Source organism: Rhinolophus hipposideros (genome assembly GCF_964194185.1).
Source record: "Rhinolophus hipposideros genome assembly, chromosome: 10".
Taxonomy (NCBI): domain Eukaryota; kingdom Metazoa; phylum Chordata; class Mammalia; order Chiroptera; family Rhinolophidae; genus Rhinolophus; species Rhinolophus hipposideros.
Window position 1 is genome coordinate 82,586,581 of NC_138056.1, and position 19,063 is coordinate 82,605,643.

The 19,063-nt window shown below is 38.2% G+C and overlaps 1 protein-coding gene across 6 annotated transcripts in view; it reads right to left on the reverse strand.

Moving 5' to 3' along the window:
* CADM1 (cell adhesion molecule 1) overlaps positions 1-19,063 on the reverse strand; it is a 323,545-nt gene that overhangs the window by 54,712 nt on the left and 249,770 nt on the right. For all 6 annotated transcript variants that reach the window (XM_081061892.1, XM_081061889.1, XM_081061890.1 and 3 more), the window contains exons 2-3: positions 2,386-2,532; positions 3-164 (exon numbers count right to left, since the gene is read on the reverse strand). In XM_081061892.1, the coding sequence (XP_080918018.1) occupies positions 3-164; positions 2,386-2,532 (309 nt within the window). The remainder of the gene's footprint in view (positions 1-2; positions 165-2,385; positions 2,533-19,063) is intronic.

Genomic DNA, 19,063 nt, shown 5'->3' on the forward strand with positions numbered 1-19,063 from the left:
GCCTTTCTTACCCAGTACTGTGATCGTGGTGTAGCTTTCCTGTGGGGGGTCAGTGTAGAGCTGGCAAAAGTATCTTCCTTCATCAGAAATTGAGACATTTGTCAATGATACTTTGAGTTCACTGCTAGAAAAATTCAGCAACTGAAACCTGCTGTCCTTCAAAGCTGTGAAACAAAACACAGAGTTCGTAACTGTGGGAAAAAGGACATTTTTCTTACCTACCATGTTTCCCCGAAAATAAGACCTAACCAGAAAATAAGCCCTAGCATGATTGTTCAGGATGCTCGTAATATAAAATAAACCCTACTGTGTTTCCCCGAAAATAAGACCAGGTCTTATATTAATTTTTGCTCCAAAAGATGCATTAGGGCTTATTTTATTAATTACACACATCCTGAACAATCATGCGAGGGCTTATTTTCCAGTTAGGTCTTATTTTCGGGGAAACACAGTAGGTGAGGAAAAACGTCAGGTGAGTAGAAAGGCAGCTACAGAGTGGAAACATTGATTAGGTCTTTTTGTACCTGTTGGGTAAGTACCCTTTGTACTTCCTGAGTTACTATTTTGGACTTCTCTAATCACGTAGGTGGACAAATAACACCATCCAAAAGGAAACTTACACACACAGGTGAATATGTGAGTATGTACAATACATACACACAGACTACACCTTGTCACAATTCCAAGTGCTGTCAGTTTTCAGCACGTATTCATAAATGGTTTGGGATTTTTCTCAGAGATAGGTAAAATGAAAACAGAAGGAAAGGGTATGCCAGGAGTTCAGGGAGTAGGACCTACAGGTTCTTTTAATTGTCTAAAAATCTGAGGCCTTAAAACCAGTGGTTACGGGGTGGCTGGTTAACTCAGCTGATTAGAGCATAGTGCTAATAACACCAAGGTTGCTGGTTTAATCCCCTCATGGGCCACTGTGAGCTGCGCCCTCCTCAAAATAAACAAACAAACAAAATGACCTCCGTAATGATTAAAAAAAAAACAGTGGTTCCAAATTATGAGAGAAAACCAAAACATCATTAGTAATTTCAAGTCAAAATGAAAATCATTAATAAAAAACGCATAGGAAAACAATCCAATTTAACTTGGATGCTTCTTTGCATTTGATATTATTTGCTATGATTTAGGTGGAGCTGCCAAGTGTACCTGACCCAAGGCCCACGGAGGCCTTAGACCTGTCCTGCTGTTTCCTAACTACAGTGGTAGCTCGGTTTTTGAACGTAATCCACGAGCTCTGAAACATTCGAAAACAGCCGACAGCTAGGTCTCAGGATCTTGCACTCAGTGGAAGCCGTGTGACATATTCGACTTCTGAGTCATGTTTGAAAACCGAAGCATTTACTTCCGGGTTTATGGCATTCATAAACCAAAATGTTCGTCAATGGAGACGTTCAAAAAGCGAAGTACCACTGTATTAGGTTGGTGCAAAAGTAATTGCATTTAAAAGGTTAAAAATAATTGCAAAAACCATAATTACTTTTGCACCAACCTAATACATTCAGCTTCACAGCATGAAGCTGATTAGGCATAAAGTGGGAAATCACAGTCACCACACAATCAATGAATGTGGACTTCTTTATTTATATCAAATATTCACTTTTAAAGCCCTTATATTAATTTTGGCAAAGGCTAGATTAGTATATATTGATAAAAAAATCACTCTAAGAATGAGAAGCTGGCTTTTCTCCTTTTACCCTCCTTCATCTTCTTAAATATTCTTTAGATTTATCAGCTCTCCACAGGTCATGAATATATTGAGGTGACAATGGGGGGAGAAGCAGGCAAGAAGGGACATGCTCATCACCTGTTTTGGTTAGGCACCAGCGCTCTCAAATAATTTTTCGAAAGATCTGATTCTTATTCTTGCCAAGCCCTGACACCCATTTGAACAATTACTATGATATGCAACTAGGTTTCGATTATTGACTTTTGTGATATTACATTTGGAAAGATTTTAGTACATGGACACCCTCATATGCCAGAGGTGCTATGGTGATAGGAGACTTGGTTTTGTCTTTATAGGCTGCCTTGGAAACTTCAATCTTCAAACCAAACAGATTACCTTTCAGAATGCTATGTTTTCCTTGCCTTAGCCTATTTGAGTTGTTTGTGTCAGCTAAGTATTTGGGACTCAATTGCAATTCACCTTGAATTACTACAATCAATTTCTATTGCAAAGTGAGACTGCTTTACTTTTATAAGGGACCATTCAAGGTTTCTATTAAGTAGAAAGATTATGATTGCATGTCTCTTCTTCCCTCTGAAGAATTAAGCCTAAGTTTAAATTAAAAAAAGCAGGCCTTGGCAATCTCTTTATCTAGACAACATGTAGGAAAAAAGTTGTCATCAAATACTATAGAAATGGAAACTTACGCCTGAAGTCCCTGAAATAAATGGTCTGCCTGTTGGGATTCAGTAGCTGAATCACAGAGTCGTCACTCTTATTGACTTGGCAGCTGATGGTTGCAACTTCTCCCTCGATAACTGTCACATCTTTTGTAAACAAATTCTGTCCATCACCTTTAAAAAAGGGAGAAAAAAAAAGATCAGAAAAAATTTCCATCAATTAAAATTTTGTTAATGAGAATAATTAAAATGAGAAACAAGGAGCGTATTAGGAAGTGGACACCAGTAGTAACATCTGGTATGGCTCCCATACCTTTCTCCATAGTCGACAAAGTCAGTCTATTAATCCGAGATAGATCTAGGGGCAAAATACAACTACACCTGGAATCGATATGCTCTCAAAAGCTGTGATGCCAACATTTCAGCCTCCAGTATTTTGTACTAGTTGAGTACTGTGTTGGAGACATATGGAAAGGTCAGAGTCTGGCTTCTATGAGGAGGTGCAGCTGTCACAAATGGAGTAGGGGAGGGACGCAGACTCAACCTCAGCTCACATGCCCTTGAGCTAAGCAATTTGGTCACCTCACAGAAAACTCAAGGGACCACTTAACAGCAGTAGGTGGGACGGACAAGTAAACCATCCTGTCTTCTTGGTGGATGTGGGCATTCCCAGTGCATAGCAGTCCCTCCTTATCCACGGGGCATGTGTTCCAAGACCCCCATGGATGCCTGAGACTGGGGATAGTATTGAACCCTATATATAGTAGGTATTTTTCCTATACATACATACATACATACATACATACACATACATCTGATAGAGTTTAATTTATAAATTGGTCACGGTAAGAGATTAACAACAATAATAATAAAATGGAAAAATTAGAACGACATACTAGGTTGGTGCAAAAATAATTGCGGTTTAAAAGGTTAATAATTGCAAAAACCGCAATTACTTTTGCGTCAACCTAATACATTGAACCCTTGAACAACGTGGGGGCTACTGGCACTAACCCCCCCCCCCCCATGCAGTGGAAAATCCGAGTATAACCTTTGACTCTCCAAAAAACTTAATTACTAAGCCTTACTGAACACATAAGCTGTCTATTAACACATATTCTGTACAATTTATGTATTATAAACTGTATTCTTATAATAAAGTAAGCTAGAGAAAAGAAAATATTAAGAAAGTCATTAAGAGAGAAAATACATACATTTACAGTACTGTACATATTTATTTTTAAAAATCCGCATATAAGTGGACTCATGCAGTTCAAGCCTGTGTTGTTCCAGGGTCACCTGTACTGTAATAAAAGCTATGTGAACATTCTCTCTCTCTCTCTCTCTCTCTCTCTCTCTCTCTCTCTCTCTCTCTCGTAAGTTTTACATTTTTCAGTCCAAACCTAGCCCTGAATCTGTGTAACCATCCCTCACTTGCAGTAAATGGCTGATGTCACTCGTTTCAGGGGATGCCTTGCTGGGTGGCTCAGTGCTTTGTGGCAAAACACGTTGCCATCAGTCAGAACACGTTTTCTGCCCATGTCTTCCACCCCCACAAATTTAATGCCTTTCCTATCTTAACTAAGCACTTATCACACACTGTGGCTATACTTTCGCAGTTTGAGGTGCAACAGCAAATCTAGCACGAATTTCTTCCTTCTTCACAATTTCACGGATAGAAGATTTGTTCTTATCATAGATCTTAGCAACCGCAGCATAGGATTTTTTTCTTTCCTTATTAAGTCAAGAACTTTCACCTTTTCACTTAAAGGGAGCACTTTAAGGCTTCTCTTTGGCATATCTGAACTGCCAGCATCACTACTCTTGTGCTTTGGCGCCATTAGTAAGTAAAATAAGGGTGACCTGAACACAAGCACCGTGATACCTTCACAGGCGATTTGATAACAGAGATGGCTACTAAGTCACTAATGGGTGGGGAACGTATACAGTGCCAATACACTGGACAAAGGGATTATTCACGTCCTGGCTGCGACGGAGCTGGATGACTTGAGATTTCATCACACTAATCAGAACCTCTCACAATTTAAAACTTATGAATTGTTTACTTCCAGAATCTTCCACTTAATATTTTCTGATTACAGTTGCCTGTGTGTAACTGAAACCATGGAAAGTGAAAACATGGATGGGGGGGTCTACTGTATAGGCAGTTCAGTTGTTTACTGTGTGGACGTGAGGATCTACCCCACTATGACCCTTTGGAATCTCAATAAAGTCCCAGGAAGGCTTACTCTGCTCCCAGAAACACATACCTTGACTCACCCAAAGTCCCAGCTGGTACTGAACCACGCCGTTTCCTACAGACTACCCTCTTCTAGTCATTTAGAATACCTCCTTTCCAACATGTCAAAAACTGAAGGCTTTTAGACCCACTGATGTAATAATCAGGCCTATCTCTAGACCTGTGTAGTTTGTTGCTTCTAACCTTAGTGACAAGGGCCAGGGGCTTCATAAATGTCCCAAATGCTCCACACAGGTAGGAGGACAAAAAGAGTTCAATTAAAAAGCAAAAAAAAAAAAAAAAAAAAAAGAAGCAATTGTTGAATGTCCACTTCTCCATCTGGCGTAGTAGGGGATGGAGAAGAATATGACATTGTTCTAGGGATGTCCTTTAGGAAGCTGCAGTGTGGGTGAAAACACATCTAATCCCACTTACAGAACAAAAGTAGAATGTAGGCAATAGGTATAATGTTCAATCAGGAAGAGGAAGAAAGACACCGCTTTTCAACTGTATGATCTCAGGTGAATCTTTTGAAGACCTTCCGCCAGTTTCTCATCTACAAACTGGGGACAGACAGTATTTAAAAGCCATCTCACAGAACTGTTGGGAGGATTAAGGAAGATAAAGCATTTAGCACTGTGTCTAGTTTCTCATGAATAAATGGTAGCTGCTATCATCATCACCATCATCACCATTTCTCTAGATGTTAAATCCAAACATTTATTAAGCAAGTATTATGTGCTGGGAATGGTGCGAATACAAGAATGAAGGCCCACTGTCCCTGCCCTCAAGGAGCTCTCTATGTAATTATATATCAGCTTGGTGTGGCTTATTCACTCTCTAACAAAACTATGTCACATTAAGAAACAAAGGTCAAAGATAAATACTATTCTAAAAAAAAAAAATGAGACAGCATAAATAGAGATGCAATTAGAGTCAATGGAGGATTTGCACCTGCTATCATATTTCTGCTGAAGGATCCTTTTTTTGGCAGGACACAGTGGGGAAGTATGAGAAGGGGTGTCTAAGATGGCTTTCAGCCAAATCCACCTAGAAATAGACCAGCCTCTGGTAGAGAATTAGGAAAGAGGAAACTTGAGGGATAAGGAAGAAATTATTAGAGCCATGGATAAACAAAAATCTTGGTATCGGAAGAATAAACCAAAATGAAACCCCGCCTTGAGATCTCTAATTCAGGGAATTAACCTGAGTATGGGAACGCAGACCCACAGGGCTTGTAGTGAGTACAAGGGGAAATCTGCCCTAGCTTGATCCAGCAGTGAAATCAGTGCGGTGAATAGCATTATAGAATAACCACAAAGAGAAAGAGTGATCAGAAAAAACTGAAGGGATGCTTATTTTTTCCTCAGTGGATTACTGTGACAAACACAGAATTCAGAACCCAGTTGGAAGGAGTAGTTTTTTTCCAGATTTGAGAAAAGAACAAGGAAAGGGTATTCCTGCCAATCAAGCAAGCTTTTGAAGGTGGTTATACTGGTCCTGGCAAAAGTATTTACAGAAAGGACAATACCCTTATTTCCTCAGGGTAACCCAATCTAGTAAGGAAAGAAAAATTAAACTGCATGATTCAAATGCTGTAACTGTCTCAAGTCATGGGACTTGCCTTGAGGAGACCAGAATACCAAATGGGGTCTATTGGGTTGTGGGGGAGATTTCTTCTATCTAAAGGAAGTTTATTAGCAACCCAAATAAGAATCTTCCATTTATAAAAGGAACATAGGGAAAGGGTACTAGGTGACTAGGCTCAACCCCTGTGACATAAACCAAGGCTTTAGAGATACTACCATCTTGCAGCTCCTGTGACTTAAAGCCAGTTGCAATTCAGTTATGCTCTAATAGAATAGTCCTTGTGGAAATAACTATGTACTTTCAGTCTTTACTTGGAATCCTAGTGTATTCTGAGTAGCATGCTATATTTATATTAAAGCTATAAAACATTTGCACAGGAGATGAGAACAGAGAGGAATTCACTATGATTTTGTGTTTTAAGCAATGAAGGTAATAAAATAGAATGAGAGGGTTTTTTATTTTTTGTTTCTTAAGAAGTCTAAATATTCTTAATTATTATAAGAATAATAATTCTTATAAGAATTATTAATATAAGTAATATATTAATATTTTAATATAAGATCAGATCAATTTAATGTGTCATTATGGAATAAATCATTCAGGTAAAATTTTTGTCATCTGTGAATTTTTGCCCTTCCTGTGCTCTGGTACATAAAATGCTCTGCAAATGCATGGTGGTATCATTACTACTATATTATTTTTTTGAAATTTCTAAGGCCAACCTAAAATCCAGTGTCTCAGAAAATGACAATTCCTACTGTGTTTCCCCGAAAATAAGACCAGGTCTTATATTAATTTTTGCTCCAAAACACGCATTAAGGCTTATGTTCAGGGGATGTCATCCTGAAAAATCATGCTAGGGCTTATTTTCCGGTTAGGTCTTATTTTGGGGGAAACACGGTAGAACGTTAACTTGGTTATAATGCTAATGCTAATGCTAAAAAAAATTATAAGTGATAATGAAATATTTTGCTGAAAGATACCTAAGTGCCTTGGCTGATGGTGGTAGCCCAAGGACGTCACTCTGTAAAAACCACCAATAAATTATATGGGTCAGCTGGATAGTGGTTATATTAAACAGAGCTCCATACTTCGAGGTGCCATAAGATGTCTGAAATGGAATAATAATGACCTATTTATTTGAGGCAAAGGGAGTGAATGACAGTGATGAAAATATGATATGTGTGTCAGTACTCTTAACTGCCTGAAGCCTTTATGTAAAAATAATTTCTGCTCACATCCTCAAATATTTCTTCCAAACAGAAGGGTGCACTATGAGTTGGTAAATTTCCCCTTAAAACAGATATCATGACAATTAGGTTGTTACAAAACACAATTTGATATGTAGCAGAAGGGTACAAACAGGCAACTTCGGTGCCTTTCTTAAATAATCCACTTAAAAACCTTTCCAATTTTCTAAAACTTAATTAGTAGACATACTGTCAAGTCATAAATAGCACATGTTCTGCAAAAGATAGCAAGTAGGTACAATATACTATAGACGTTAAATGAGGCTGTTAATAGCAAGGTAGTTTATTTTAAGGGTGGAACAATGTCTGACATGTATAGACATTTGACTGGTAATTGGTATATAGGGGTGAGATTTGAGAGACAGAACCAAAGTGGATTTTAACTATCCCAGCAACTGTATTTCCTATAACTTGTTTATTTGCCCCACAATTTCTAACAACAAAACTCTGGCATTGGAGAAGTCCATTCACTCACAGGCAAGCCTCCCATAGTACACCAGAAGTTGCTAGTACATTCATTACATGGAAGAGAAAGCACGTTATTTAGGAAAAGATAAAATTTATTTTGATGATTAGTAATACCATTTCAGCTAAGTTGGTTAGGGCTGAGTGCAGCTGGCTCATAAGTCACCTACTAATTCAATCTTCAATTGGCTTAACTCATGAAATTTTTCCTGAACCATCATTTTGTTATAAACTCTGTTGAAATGACATTATACACAACCTTGCCTCAATTGGAATCTATTCACTGAACAGTATGGCTACCTGAGTGGCTGACGGGGCAAATCTTCAAGCAATAAGCTGATTGAGAAATGACATTCTCTCATTCAGGGGAAGTGGGAAAGGGAACAAACATTTACCAAGTGACAGGCACTGTGCTAATAGTTGCTTCGCACACTTTTCCCTCTCCAACCCCTGAAGTTTTCAATATCCCCATTTTGAAGACTAAGAGCCCGAGACACAGAGACATTTCATAAGCTGCCTAATGTAATTCAGCTAAGTGGTCGGCCTAGTGTTTGTACCCAGTTCTATCAGCTTCTCCAGCCCATACAGTTTGTACTTTCTAACCAGCCAACATCAGGATTTGTTGCCAAGGTTCTAAAGGCTCTGCCTTGGAAAATTTACTTGCTTTTAAAGAGGGTTATTTCCCTATGAGCAACGTCTGATTTTTTTTTATTTCCATAATTTATCCAGAACACAATTACACTCTTCAAGATGAGAGGGAAACCGTCCTGAATGTAAAACACCTTGTTTACGACTGCTTCCTTCTTGTAGCGCTCGGCACACTCTGCCCCTGGAGAATGCCTTTATTACCAGTGCATGGCGGGCATTTGCCAGCACAGCGAGCTTTCGCCCCTGCTGCCTTGCTGTTAATAAATAAAGCACTTCATTTAACATCGGGGGAGTCTCTCCAGTCAAGTCTATAATAAAAGGGCAAGTCATAGTTAGAACAGAATTCGGTTTATACTACAGCAACAATGTAAACACTTACTGACACTGAGGTTCACCAATGACTCAACTGGGTTTACCCTGAGAAAGAGCAAATAAAGTCCCCTGACCTACTCCTTCAGTAGCAAAATCGTATTAGGGAAATCTTTTTTTCCCCCTCTGCTGTATGGAAGACGGAACCTAAGGTTAATTAGCACAGTCAAGTTGTTTAAATAGGCAAAAGTGAAACCAAAAACACAAATTGTCCAAAAAGAAAAATCACCCTGCCGATGATCAATGCAGACATTAATTAAAAAACAAAATACCATAGTTCTTCAAACTTTATACAAATTAAAAGCTCAGTATTATTAATACTTTCCCTTCAAGAGGTATCTAAGTTTAGACTTTACAGAGTCAAAAAACTTGCATGTTTTTGAAAACCTTATTTTCTGTTGGAATGTGAACCCTCTGTGTCTTCAAGCTTCAAATGGCTTTTCACCCATTCTCATTTCAATTGGATCCCATTTTACAACCAAATTAGTTATATCTCCAGCTTGAAAGAACCCCTACCCCTACCCAAATAAAACCATCACCAAGCGAGGCACTGTAATTCCTGCTAACGTTTCTTAGAGCTAGCACTAGAATTGAATACATTTCAGGAAAAGAAAAAAATAAATTTAGATTCTGTTGAAACCCTGAGGGAAAAATCTTTCTAACTGCATATGTTCCCTCAAGTCAATGTAAACACAGTGCTCACTACAAATCATTAACAAAGCCATTAAGATTTGATTTCTATCTAAGCAATTATTGTCAGCATATTTTGTACATTTCCTTTAAAAAGACTCAATCCTATCTTTCATTAAACTGTTCCTTCCATTTCCAGAGTTCTATATCAGAAAACTATTTGAACTAATAAGAATTACAGTAAAAGTAATTTGAAAATAAATTATTTGAAGTTCAAGCCATGAAAGCTTTCGACGAAAGAATTTAGTTCCATTTAAATATTACAGTAACATTTTTAGTGATCCAACGTGCAGATGAGAGACAGTGAGAACCAGTATCCATCAACTGTGGATTAGGGTTAAGGGTGAGACCTCTTCCACATAAACACAACTCTTCATTTCAAAGAGAGGCAATACTTCGACCTTCGTGAATACTTGAATATTTATTTAAAATCAAAAGCATTCAATCCATCTGCTGTTTACAAAGCTTCTTTTAACCTTTTTGATCCTCATCTATGTTTTGCTATCTATCCCAAACAGTAAAGTTGAATATGTTGATTATCTGCTCCAAGGAATGTCTGTCTATTCAGTGGTCAAAATAATGAATGTGAATCATAAAGCTCATAAACTTACAGTTAAGACATACTAAACCACTGAGTGGGCAAGAGTATGTGACACTGACCACACCATTTCATTCTGCCACCTTCTTATTCATAAAACCTTTATGGAATCCAAGGAGGAGATACACCTAAAATCACCTGGCAAGTGTGAGGCACGACATCTCCTAATGGGTCAGCAAGGTATTTCTACTCTTGGCTGTTTTCTAAATAACATTTACTGGTTTCTAATTACACAAGCAGTATGTGTTCAAGTATTTTTTCTTTTTTTTTTTTTTTTAAAAGCTTTGTTTTGTGTCGTATTTTGTACACTGTATCCTATGGCATGGAGACGGTCAGGCGCTCATAAGGGGCTCCTATAATATCGTTACTGCTGTGTCATTTGAGTTTTAGGGAAGAAAAAACATTGAATTTAATCTAATCTCCTTTTATAATCGGTAAAAGGTGAGGCAAATTTTTGGATGGCAAGTTAAAGAGTAATCTTCCTCAGTGCTGGGTTTTCTTCTTCAATTAAAGTTGTTGATTTCCCCTGAATACAAAAGATATCATCTGACAAAACATTAAGCTATTCATGAATATTCTGTATACACATTCTTGTTTAGTTGACTAATGGCAAATTAACGTCCTCTGTTTTAGCTTAAACACATACTATAGGTATGTTTGATTAGCATTGAATTCCAAAAGCTGATTACCATGCATGCTCTGATTATGTAATTACATAATAGAGTATAATGGCTCCTCTGGAGTCATTATGATCTATATGGCAAATATGTTTCAGTTTTGCTATAGTTTAAATACACGTTGAAATGACAGCTCGTAACCAGGCTCCACTTTTCACTCTTATCAGCTAAATGGGCATTTTCCCATTCATCCTAACATCTTCTTGACACCAATTAAGGCCTATTGTGTCAAACTGCATACACTTTTGAGAAATTCCCTTTGTTTTCTTGGCATTCAAAAAAGGACATTAATTTTAGAAGCTGTGTTAAGCAAAAGGCCTGGTTTAAAAAAAAAAAGCTGAAATTCCATCCTTCATCCACCCTTTGAAAGGTCTGCAGGGAACCACATCTAGTTCATTAATCATTTCTCAGACAACCACAAGGGGGTTAAAGATGGAATTTCACCTTTAACTCTAAAATGCACATGTAGGCGGAACAGCCAAGAATACTGATGTTTACACTGGTGGCTCACCACAATGCATTCAGCTCAGGGTCTAACGGAACCTCAGCCACACCGCGTTATTCAAAGGTCCAGTTCTGCGAATCTCATGTCTTGCAATATCCTTTGTATTTTGAAGCTCCTTTTGAAAGAGATAGTTATGAAATGGCACAGATTTCCCCTTCTCAGTTCCCAAACCTAGTTGTCTGATGGATCTAACGCCCATCAAACTTACCTAGTGAATAGGTTTTTGTTAATTTCACTATCAATTGATAAACTGGAAAGTAGTCAGGTTCAAAAACAGGACAAACATTATTGTAAACAATTATGTAGTTTCTCTTGTCCCCATTCATTTGCAAGAAGAGCTGTTTCTGCTTTTCTCTTCTAAGAGAATGATCCCTTACACCATAACAAACCAAAAGTGACCTGAGTCTTAACTTTAAAGATGAATAAGCATTAAGTTGTTTTTACCTTTGTGTCTATTGTTTTTCAACATTAAGGCTGAAGCACTGAGGTCAAGCACAGTCCAACTTGTATTTACTTATAGGATGAGGATCTCTTTTGTGAAAAGAAACATTGATTAGATGTGTGAAAACTCTTTTCAAGGAAGACTGACAAAAGAGAGTTGTTATGGCATCTGTGCCTGTGCTATTTCGATTTTAACCATCACATTAGCAGCCGTCCTTTTAAAAGACTGAGCTCAACAGGACTTTTCAATCAGATCCCACAATTATGGGCCAAGCAATGACGCTTAAGGTCTGAGCTGTGTGATCCCATAAAATGTCCCCTCCGGAGGACGTTTGTGGGGAGTGATACCCTTCCACTAAACACGGAGATCTGAATTAGTTTTTCCATTAAAATTCACTTACCAAAGAAGTGAAGGGCAATAAAAGAAACAGGAATATGAACATAAACCGTAAAAGGTAATAATAATCACTGAATCCTTTTGCTATTCACACTGAAAGGTGAAAATCCCAGACTCTTTTCTCCTCTTACTCCTTTTCATAGCTGGACAGGTTTCATGGTCTTTTTGTTCATCAAAAAGATAGTATCTTTTTTTTTAGGAGAGAAGATAGTCTAACCCTGAAGAAAAACTCCATGCAGTGGACAGGTTTTACCAGAATTGAAAGAGAGAAAAAAACCCAGAACGCCCAAAGTAGAAAAGTCACTGTTTCATTTGCCTGTGAGATGGCATTGAAATCACCTTGTGGAAGAGTCATTTTAAGCCTGTTAAATCTGCTTAGAGGCTCTTGGGAGAAAGGGGGCTCTTAAAAAAATATTAATTAAAAAAGAACCACAGTCATCTGCTTTGGACTTTGGAGGAGAACAATCTGAAGACAGAGGCTTCTTACAAAACTAATTGTGTTGGCAAAGCAAGTAGTTTCTTCTCAGTGGTTTGATTCCGTGATGCTGTTCATGGCACAAGAAGAACGAAAGAACAGTTTTAGATTGAGCTGCTTCAGTAGCAATTCAAAGCTGGGTGGTGCTCCAGCATTTCAAAACACATTGTTTCTTTTAGACAAAGTGTGCTGAAGGCCCAGTGCTGATCTTGTGTCCACCACTTTGCTAATGAACTGATAATATGATACCATGTTCTCTGGGATATATTAGATTCCTTCTTTGCAGAGTAAAAACTAGTTGTACAAAATGCTGCTGTCCCTGAGTATGGACTTGCCGGGAAGGAACTCATATTCTAAAAAGAATGAATTGTGCAGCTAGAAGCTGGTAGCTGACAAAGCACAGGCTGGACTCCTACACCATCCAGTATGGTGGGCACGGCTCCCAGTTAGCTTAAGCCTGGGATAATGGGATCCCATAATTTTAATCCACATATCAAGCTATCCACATTTCCCAAATCACAAGTTATTAATAACTAACACAAAAAGTTTACATGATTAAAATTCAAAATACATATGAAAATATTTGAAAACCACAAAGGAAGATACAAATACTAGGTTCTATTATTTCTATAAATACTTAAGGGAACTTGGACTTCTCTCTTTCTTACCCCAGAAGACGTCTTAGTAGCCAAATCATTTATTATAAACACTACCACTGCCTCTGGTGAGCTCCCAGTCTGTAATTAAATATAATGTTGCCTTTTTCTAGCCAAAGGAAAAGAAAAATTTAGGATTTCAAAGCTATGGAGATGGCGATGGCTGGCTGACTCGGCTGTGGTCACTGTACTTAACTGACAACATCTCAATTCCCCTAAGTCACGAGCACATTAGAGATGCAGATTGTTTGCAGGACTTGCTGTTACTAACTGCTCCTCTACTGGTTTTAAAATTGAATTTCCTTACAACGCCAACCTCAAGTCTTAATGGATATGGCACGTGTATTTCCCTTATTTTTTATAACCTGCTTTTAAGCACTCAATTTAATATCATTTTACCTTCGATAAGAGGTATTATGATTAAATTTGGGTCACTTTTGTTTCAACTCACTAAAAGCTGATTTTTTTCCCCTTTACATTTGCCTCTGGGGTGCTAAAAGACTAACAATTAGTATAAAACATTTAAAATCATAAGGCTATACATGTAACAATAATTATTACACACAGGGAAGAAAAGGGAAGTGACTGCTTTTTTTCATGTCTAGAGGCAAGAGAAACAAATTATTTCTTTTCCAAAGTGTTTGTTATTAATTTTTTTTACTATCAAAAACCTCCCATGGTTTCTGGAGGGGGCATTGTTTTAATCATCTGCATGATAACAATTGCTAACATATTTTTTAAATGTTTTCTGTGTCAGGAGCTATGCTTCCGTATTGTTTTGTTGTTGCTGTTGTTTTTTTTAAGTTAACTCATTTGATCCTCACAATAATCCCATGTGGGTCAGTATTTTATCATCATCCCCATCACGCAGTTGAGGAAACTGAGATTTAAAAAGGTTAAGTAAGTGGTTGAAACCAATATCTGAACCTATGTCTATTTAACTCCAGATCTGGTGTAGTTAACAATTATACTATATTAATGAGGCTTTATAATGCTAAAAGAATGGAGGGGAATTTATGGAAGAATCTGCTATATCTCATTTATGTGTTTTAGGAAAAAACCTCAAGTAATACTCTCAGCGTATCAAGGAATTTGAAGCCTATCAGCAATCGGGACTGCAACACTGATAAAATTAGCTCTATACCCAGAGTCTAAATACTGGGCCTTTAGTATTTAGAGAAAAGATGTCTGTTCTGCAGAATGATCCGAACTCAAAAGGCCGTTCAACTCCAACTTCAGGCATTTACAGTATCTACTTCAAGGGCATTCATTAGTATCGACAACCTAAGTGACTGAAATTTGGCTGTAATAGCAGTCTCTCTCTACATCTCCTTGTTCATTTTTCCTGCCAACAAGAGCCATTGAAAACCTTCCAAATTTAAAGCTTAGAGCCGACAGGACAAGCAAGTAAGGATATCAGTTGGAACATATCAGATATGGACTCAGAGTGAATGTCAGCTTCAACTGACATTACTACAGAAACAGAAAACGGGAAAATGGGAGCGGAGAGATGTTTCATATTCTTATTCTACAGAGTATTCTGAGTGTGTGTAATATGGTTTGTTCAAGAAACAGCTGTAAATCTGTGATAATCATCATGCTGAATAATGCTGCAACATTCAACTTACATCTCCTACCAGGAAGCCAAGTAGCTTTGGACTATTATACGAAATGACAATTTCTTAGCTGGAAAATTAGGTTCCGTGACTAAGGCCCTTATTTGGTAAGTTATTCCCTCTATCATCTGTCAGTCATAAAACAAGTGATGTTTTATTAACCTCTGGGCTTTTGAGAAGAAAGACATGCATTAGGCTACTTTTTTAAAGCCAGAGTTTGGTGAAGGGATTGAATGTGGAGAGTGGCGAAAGGAGATTCCAGATTCTACTTTCATGATTGCCGGGTGCCCAGTGCAAAGGCCAGTATTTGTGTCCAAACGTGATAAGGACAGTACTTGTTACCTCATTTTTCACTCGTAAGAGGCACCTAAGGAGAAATGAGATGTCAGACTTGGAGAACAGGAATTTGTGCTGCAGTTCTGAGCTCACTGGTGGTGAAACTGGGAAAACTGGAAATCTGAATCTGTTTTTATATTTTGAAAAGGGTAAATGGTACCTCTCCTCTCGTCCGGGTCTCTCCTTTCCTCCGGGGTTTATTATGGGAATCAAGTGAGGAAAGTCACATAACGGTATTTTTTTATTTAGCTCCAAAAATGTTACATAAAGGATTTCATCTTCTCTTCCTACAGCTTTTTCACCAGCATCTTCTTCCTACATGCAGCCTTTGTCTATATTACTAGAACCTTCCAATGATCTTCCAGAATCTGCTGGAAGTTTTTTTCAATTTCAGAGCTTTAGCTATTATTCCTTTCATTCTAAGGCTAACTAACTAAAAACACAGAGTAAATTAAAGCATCTGCATCACTCATGTTAAATTGTAAAATAAAACCATTGTAAGTAAGAAAAGTATAAGGTGAATAGCAGATGTAGGCAGAGGACTTGACATTTGGAGTTAGTTTCACTCTATAGCATTAAAAACATGACTCATTTTCTGGTGTCCCTCGTAAATACAGGACCATAATTAGTTCCAAGAACAAGCTCCATGTTCTAAGGTTGTGAAGGGTCACCAGTGTTAGGTGAGTGCTGTAAACACACCAGGCTCACTGGAAAACCTCAACAGTCAACAGCGCAGATATCTAGCTAGCATCCAGAGGGAATGTGACATTCCACAAAAGTGAGCTTTCCATATAATTGAATCGCTCTCTAAAGGCCAAAATTAAAATGAAATTAAACAAAAATAATTTCCACAGTTTGTTAACTTCCCTATTTTCTTTCCTAAACTCGTATACTGGGACGATCCCATGAGTTAAGGAAATATGGAGGAATATTTAGCCCTTCTCTAAACAATCTGAGCCTTCTTAGGCTTGTATGTGTCCACTGCTTCCGTCCAATGCTGGCCATCACTTTTCACAGATAACTCCTTCCTTTATTACTAAGTGCAAGAGCTTTGAGAGCTACTGGTGTTGAGGTCTTTCCCACTTACTAAGGTGTTCCTGGGTGTGCCTAGGATGTTTAGAGTCTCTAGAAACCTAACCTTCAGTAAGTGGTGTGTTACTGTGGCACAAGGGGCTGTCATTTTCCCCCTTCCTGTGACACTGGAGGAAAGAAAAGTGCACAAAATTTAGTTAGTAATCTTTGGTTTAGTTTGACAATTATACTTTGACACCAGTAGATATTCTTACGTAAAAAAATCTACCTTGAATGTAGTAAGCACATCAATAAAAAATTGGTGACTGCCATTAACTTGTTATTGATGTTTACTTCTTAGGTTATCATTATTTGATCAAACCCATCTATTACTATTTATAAAAGCAGAAAACGACCATGGGGGAATTCCTACTTGTCCTGCACAACCCAGCTCATGTCTTTCACTTTCTCTGTGAAGCTCTGTGGCCTGCACAGGTTTGCTGACTGCTGCCTCAGTGTGTGGTACCTGTCTTAGTCTCGGCACTGATCACACCGGTAACTTTTTATGAGCATTCGTTTGTAGGGTTGTTTCCTTTTCTTGATTTTGATCTGGGTTCAAATACTAGCACTGCCAGTTATTAGCTAGACCTTGGAAAAGTTACGTAAGCTCTCTAAGCCTCAGGTTTCTTCCATGTAAAATGGGTATAATACCTCTCTCACTAGGATATTTTGAGAACCAAATGGGATAATAGGTGTGTTTGCACTGCACGAGAGCTGGCACAGAGGTTGTGTCCCCAAGTATTTATTATTATAATTATTTTTGCTCCTTGAGAATAGTCTAGTACCTTCTTCATCTTTCTATTCTCAAAGCAGAACAGTGTCTGCTTATAAAGCAAGTGTTAAATAAATGCTTACGAATAAAGTTACTAACTGAAGGGCTGGTTAAAGGCCTTCATGGGCTGTAGGCAATTGCATTTTGGGGGATAACAAATCTATTACATCACAACATACTAATCTATAACCATATCCCACATTAAATATAATTTTGAATTTAAAATTACAAAGGATTTGTATAATTTTGCTTTGGAAACGATTAATCCCAGTTGTAGATTTTATTCTGAAGCCAATCATTTTCTTTTTCCATGGCTCAAAAATTTTCACAAAGCTCTTGGAAAGCAATAGGCCCTAATATTGTGCCTATCGTGCTCAATGGAGAGAACAGCACTGCTTCAAGAAGTTTCTGACTTTGTGAGGGAGACAGACGTGTACACACATTGATAACACAATGCGGTAAGTCTTTGAAGTCACAAGTATACTAATGGAGGAGGGAGGAATGTCAGTCAGGGTGGGCATGCGGATTCTTGAGAGGACGAAGTGGAGAAATTTGAAAAAAGAATCATGGCATGTTTAGAACAAAGGAAAGAGTATAAGGTACTCTTAAGTGACAGGAAGGTATGCTTTCTGGAAAGGTCATTAGGTCCAGATATTGAAGGACATTGTATGCCAGTCTAGGGAATTTGCACTTTATCTTGTAATTAATAGGGAGCCATTAAGTGATTTTAATCCAGGGAGTGATAGGATCACACCTGTGTTTTGAAAGATAACGTCTATGTGGAGAGGGAGAGAAGACTGGAGGTAGGAAAAAGGCTGGAGCCCAAAGATCAGTTAAGATACTTCTGCCACAGAGTACTCACAGCTGATAAGAGCCAGGAAAAGGAATATGGAGAGGAGAAAGCAGAGCTCAGGGTGGGGGGAGTAAGAGAGTGCGGAGGAGTCCAGAATACTTCTAGGCTGGGCACATGGGCTTTGGCATCAGTAGGTTTTCAGTTCTGAAAGGGAGGCCCCAACTGTTCCTTACTCAGCTCTACTAAACTCCAGTTAATGTTTAGTGGCTTTCTAAGACCAGCAAAGTGCTAACTTTAAAAAGAGTTAGAAGGCCCATACATTCTTATCACTTCTGTTGTTCACTACTGAGATGGATTCTCATAGTACTCACTTGTACTAAAAATGTAATTAGGAAACGGGGGTTTCTTACCTACTCCCACCCCATCCCCACCAGAGCCTTGCAGTTCAGTGTGGTGGACTAGCAGTTTCGAAAATCCCTGGAGAGAACTAAGAATGCAGCCTCTCAAAGTCATACCAGACCTACTGAGTCAGAATCTGCATTTTAACAAGAGAGTCAGATCATTCATATGCACATTATAGTTTGAGGAGTTCTGGCCTAGAGTACAGTAATTCTAATAGCTTCCTTGAACATAAACATGAGACTAATGGCTTAAACAAACAAGAGCTTAGAAAGGGGTGTGTTCCTAGACAATGTTTCAGGGAAACTGGTGAACCAGTGAGTCATGGGAAAAAGAAGACTGTGAATCCCCACCACCAAGTGAGTTTGGTCTCCAGGCAGAAACATAGCTTCGGAAACTTCTTGTTTAAAAACAGATTTTTAAAAATTCAAGTTTTCATGAAGATAAAATAATGTGGATCATTCGCAAAGAGGAATTAGAGTCTAGCATTCTTCCTCAAGTTTCATAGAACAACCATTACATAAATGAAGCACTGTCTCCCAAAGCAGCTAGCTGACTGTGACCAAAACGAATAATTATTCTGCATTCAGCTGCAAAAATGACTACTTCTAGCCAACGCCCTCACACTTAGTGGGTTTGTCAGTTCACATGCTGTTCACTGATTAATTTTTGCTTTTCCAGTTTTACTGTTTCTGTATGTTTTGTGCTTATGCACACT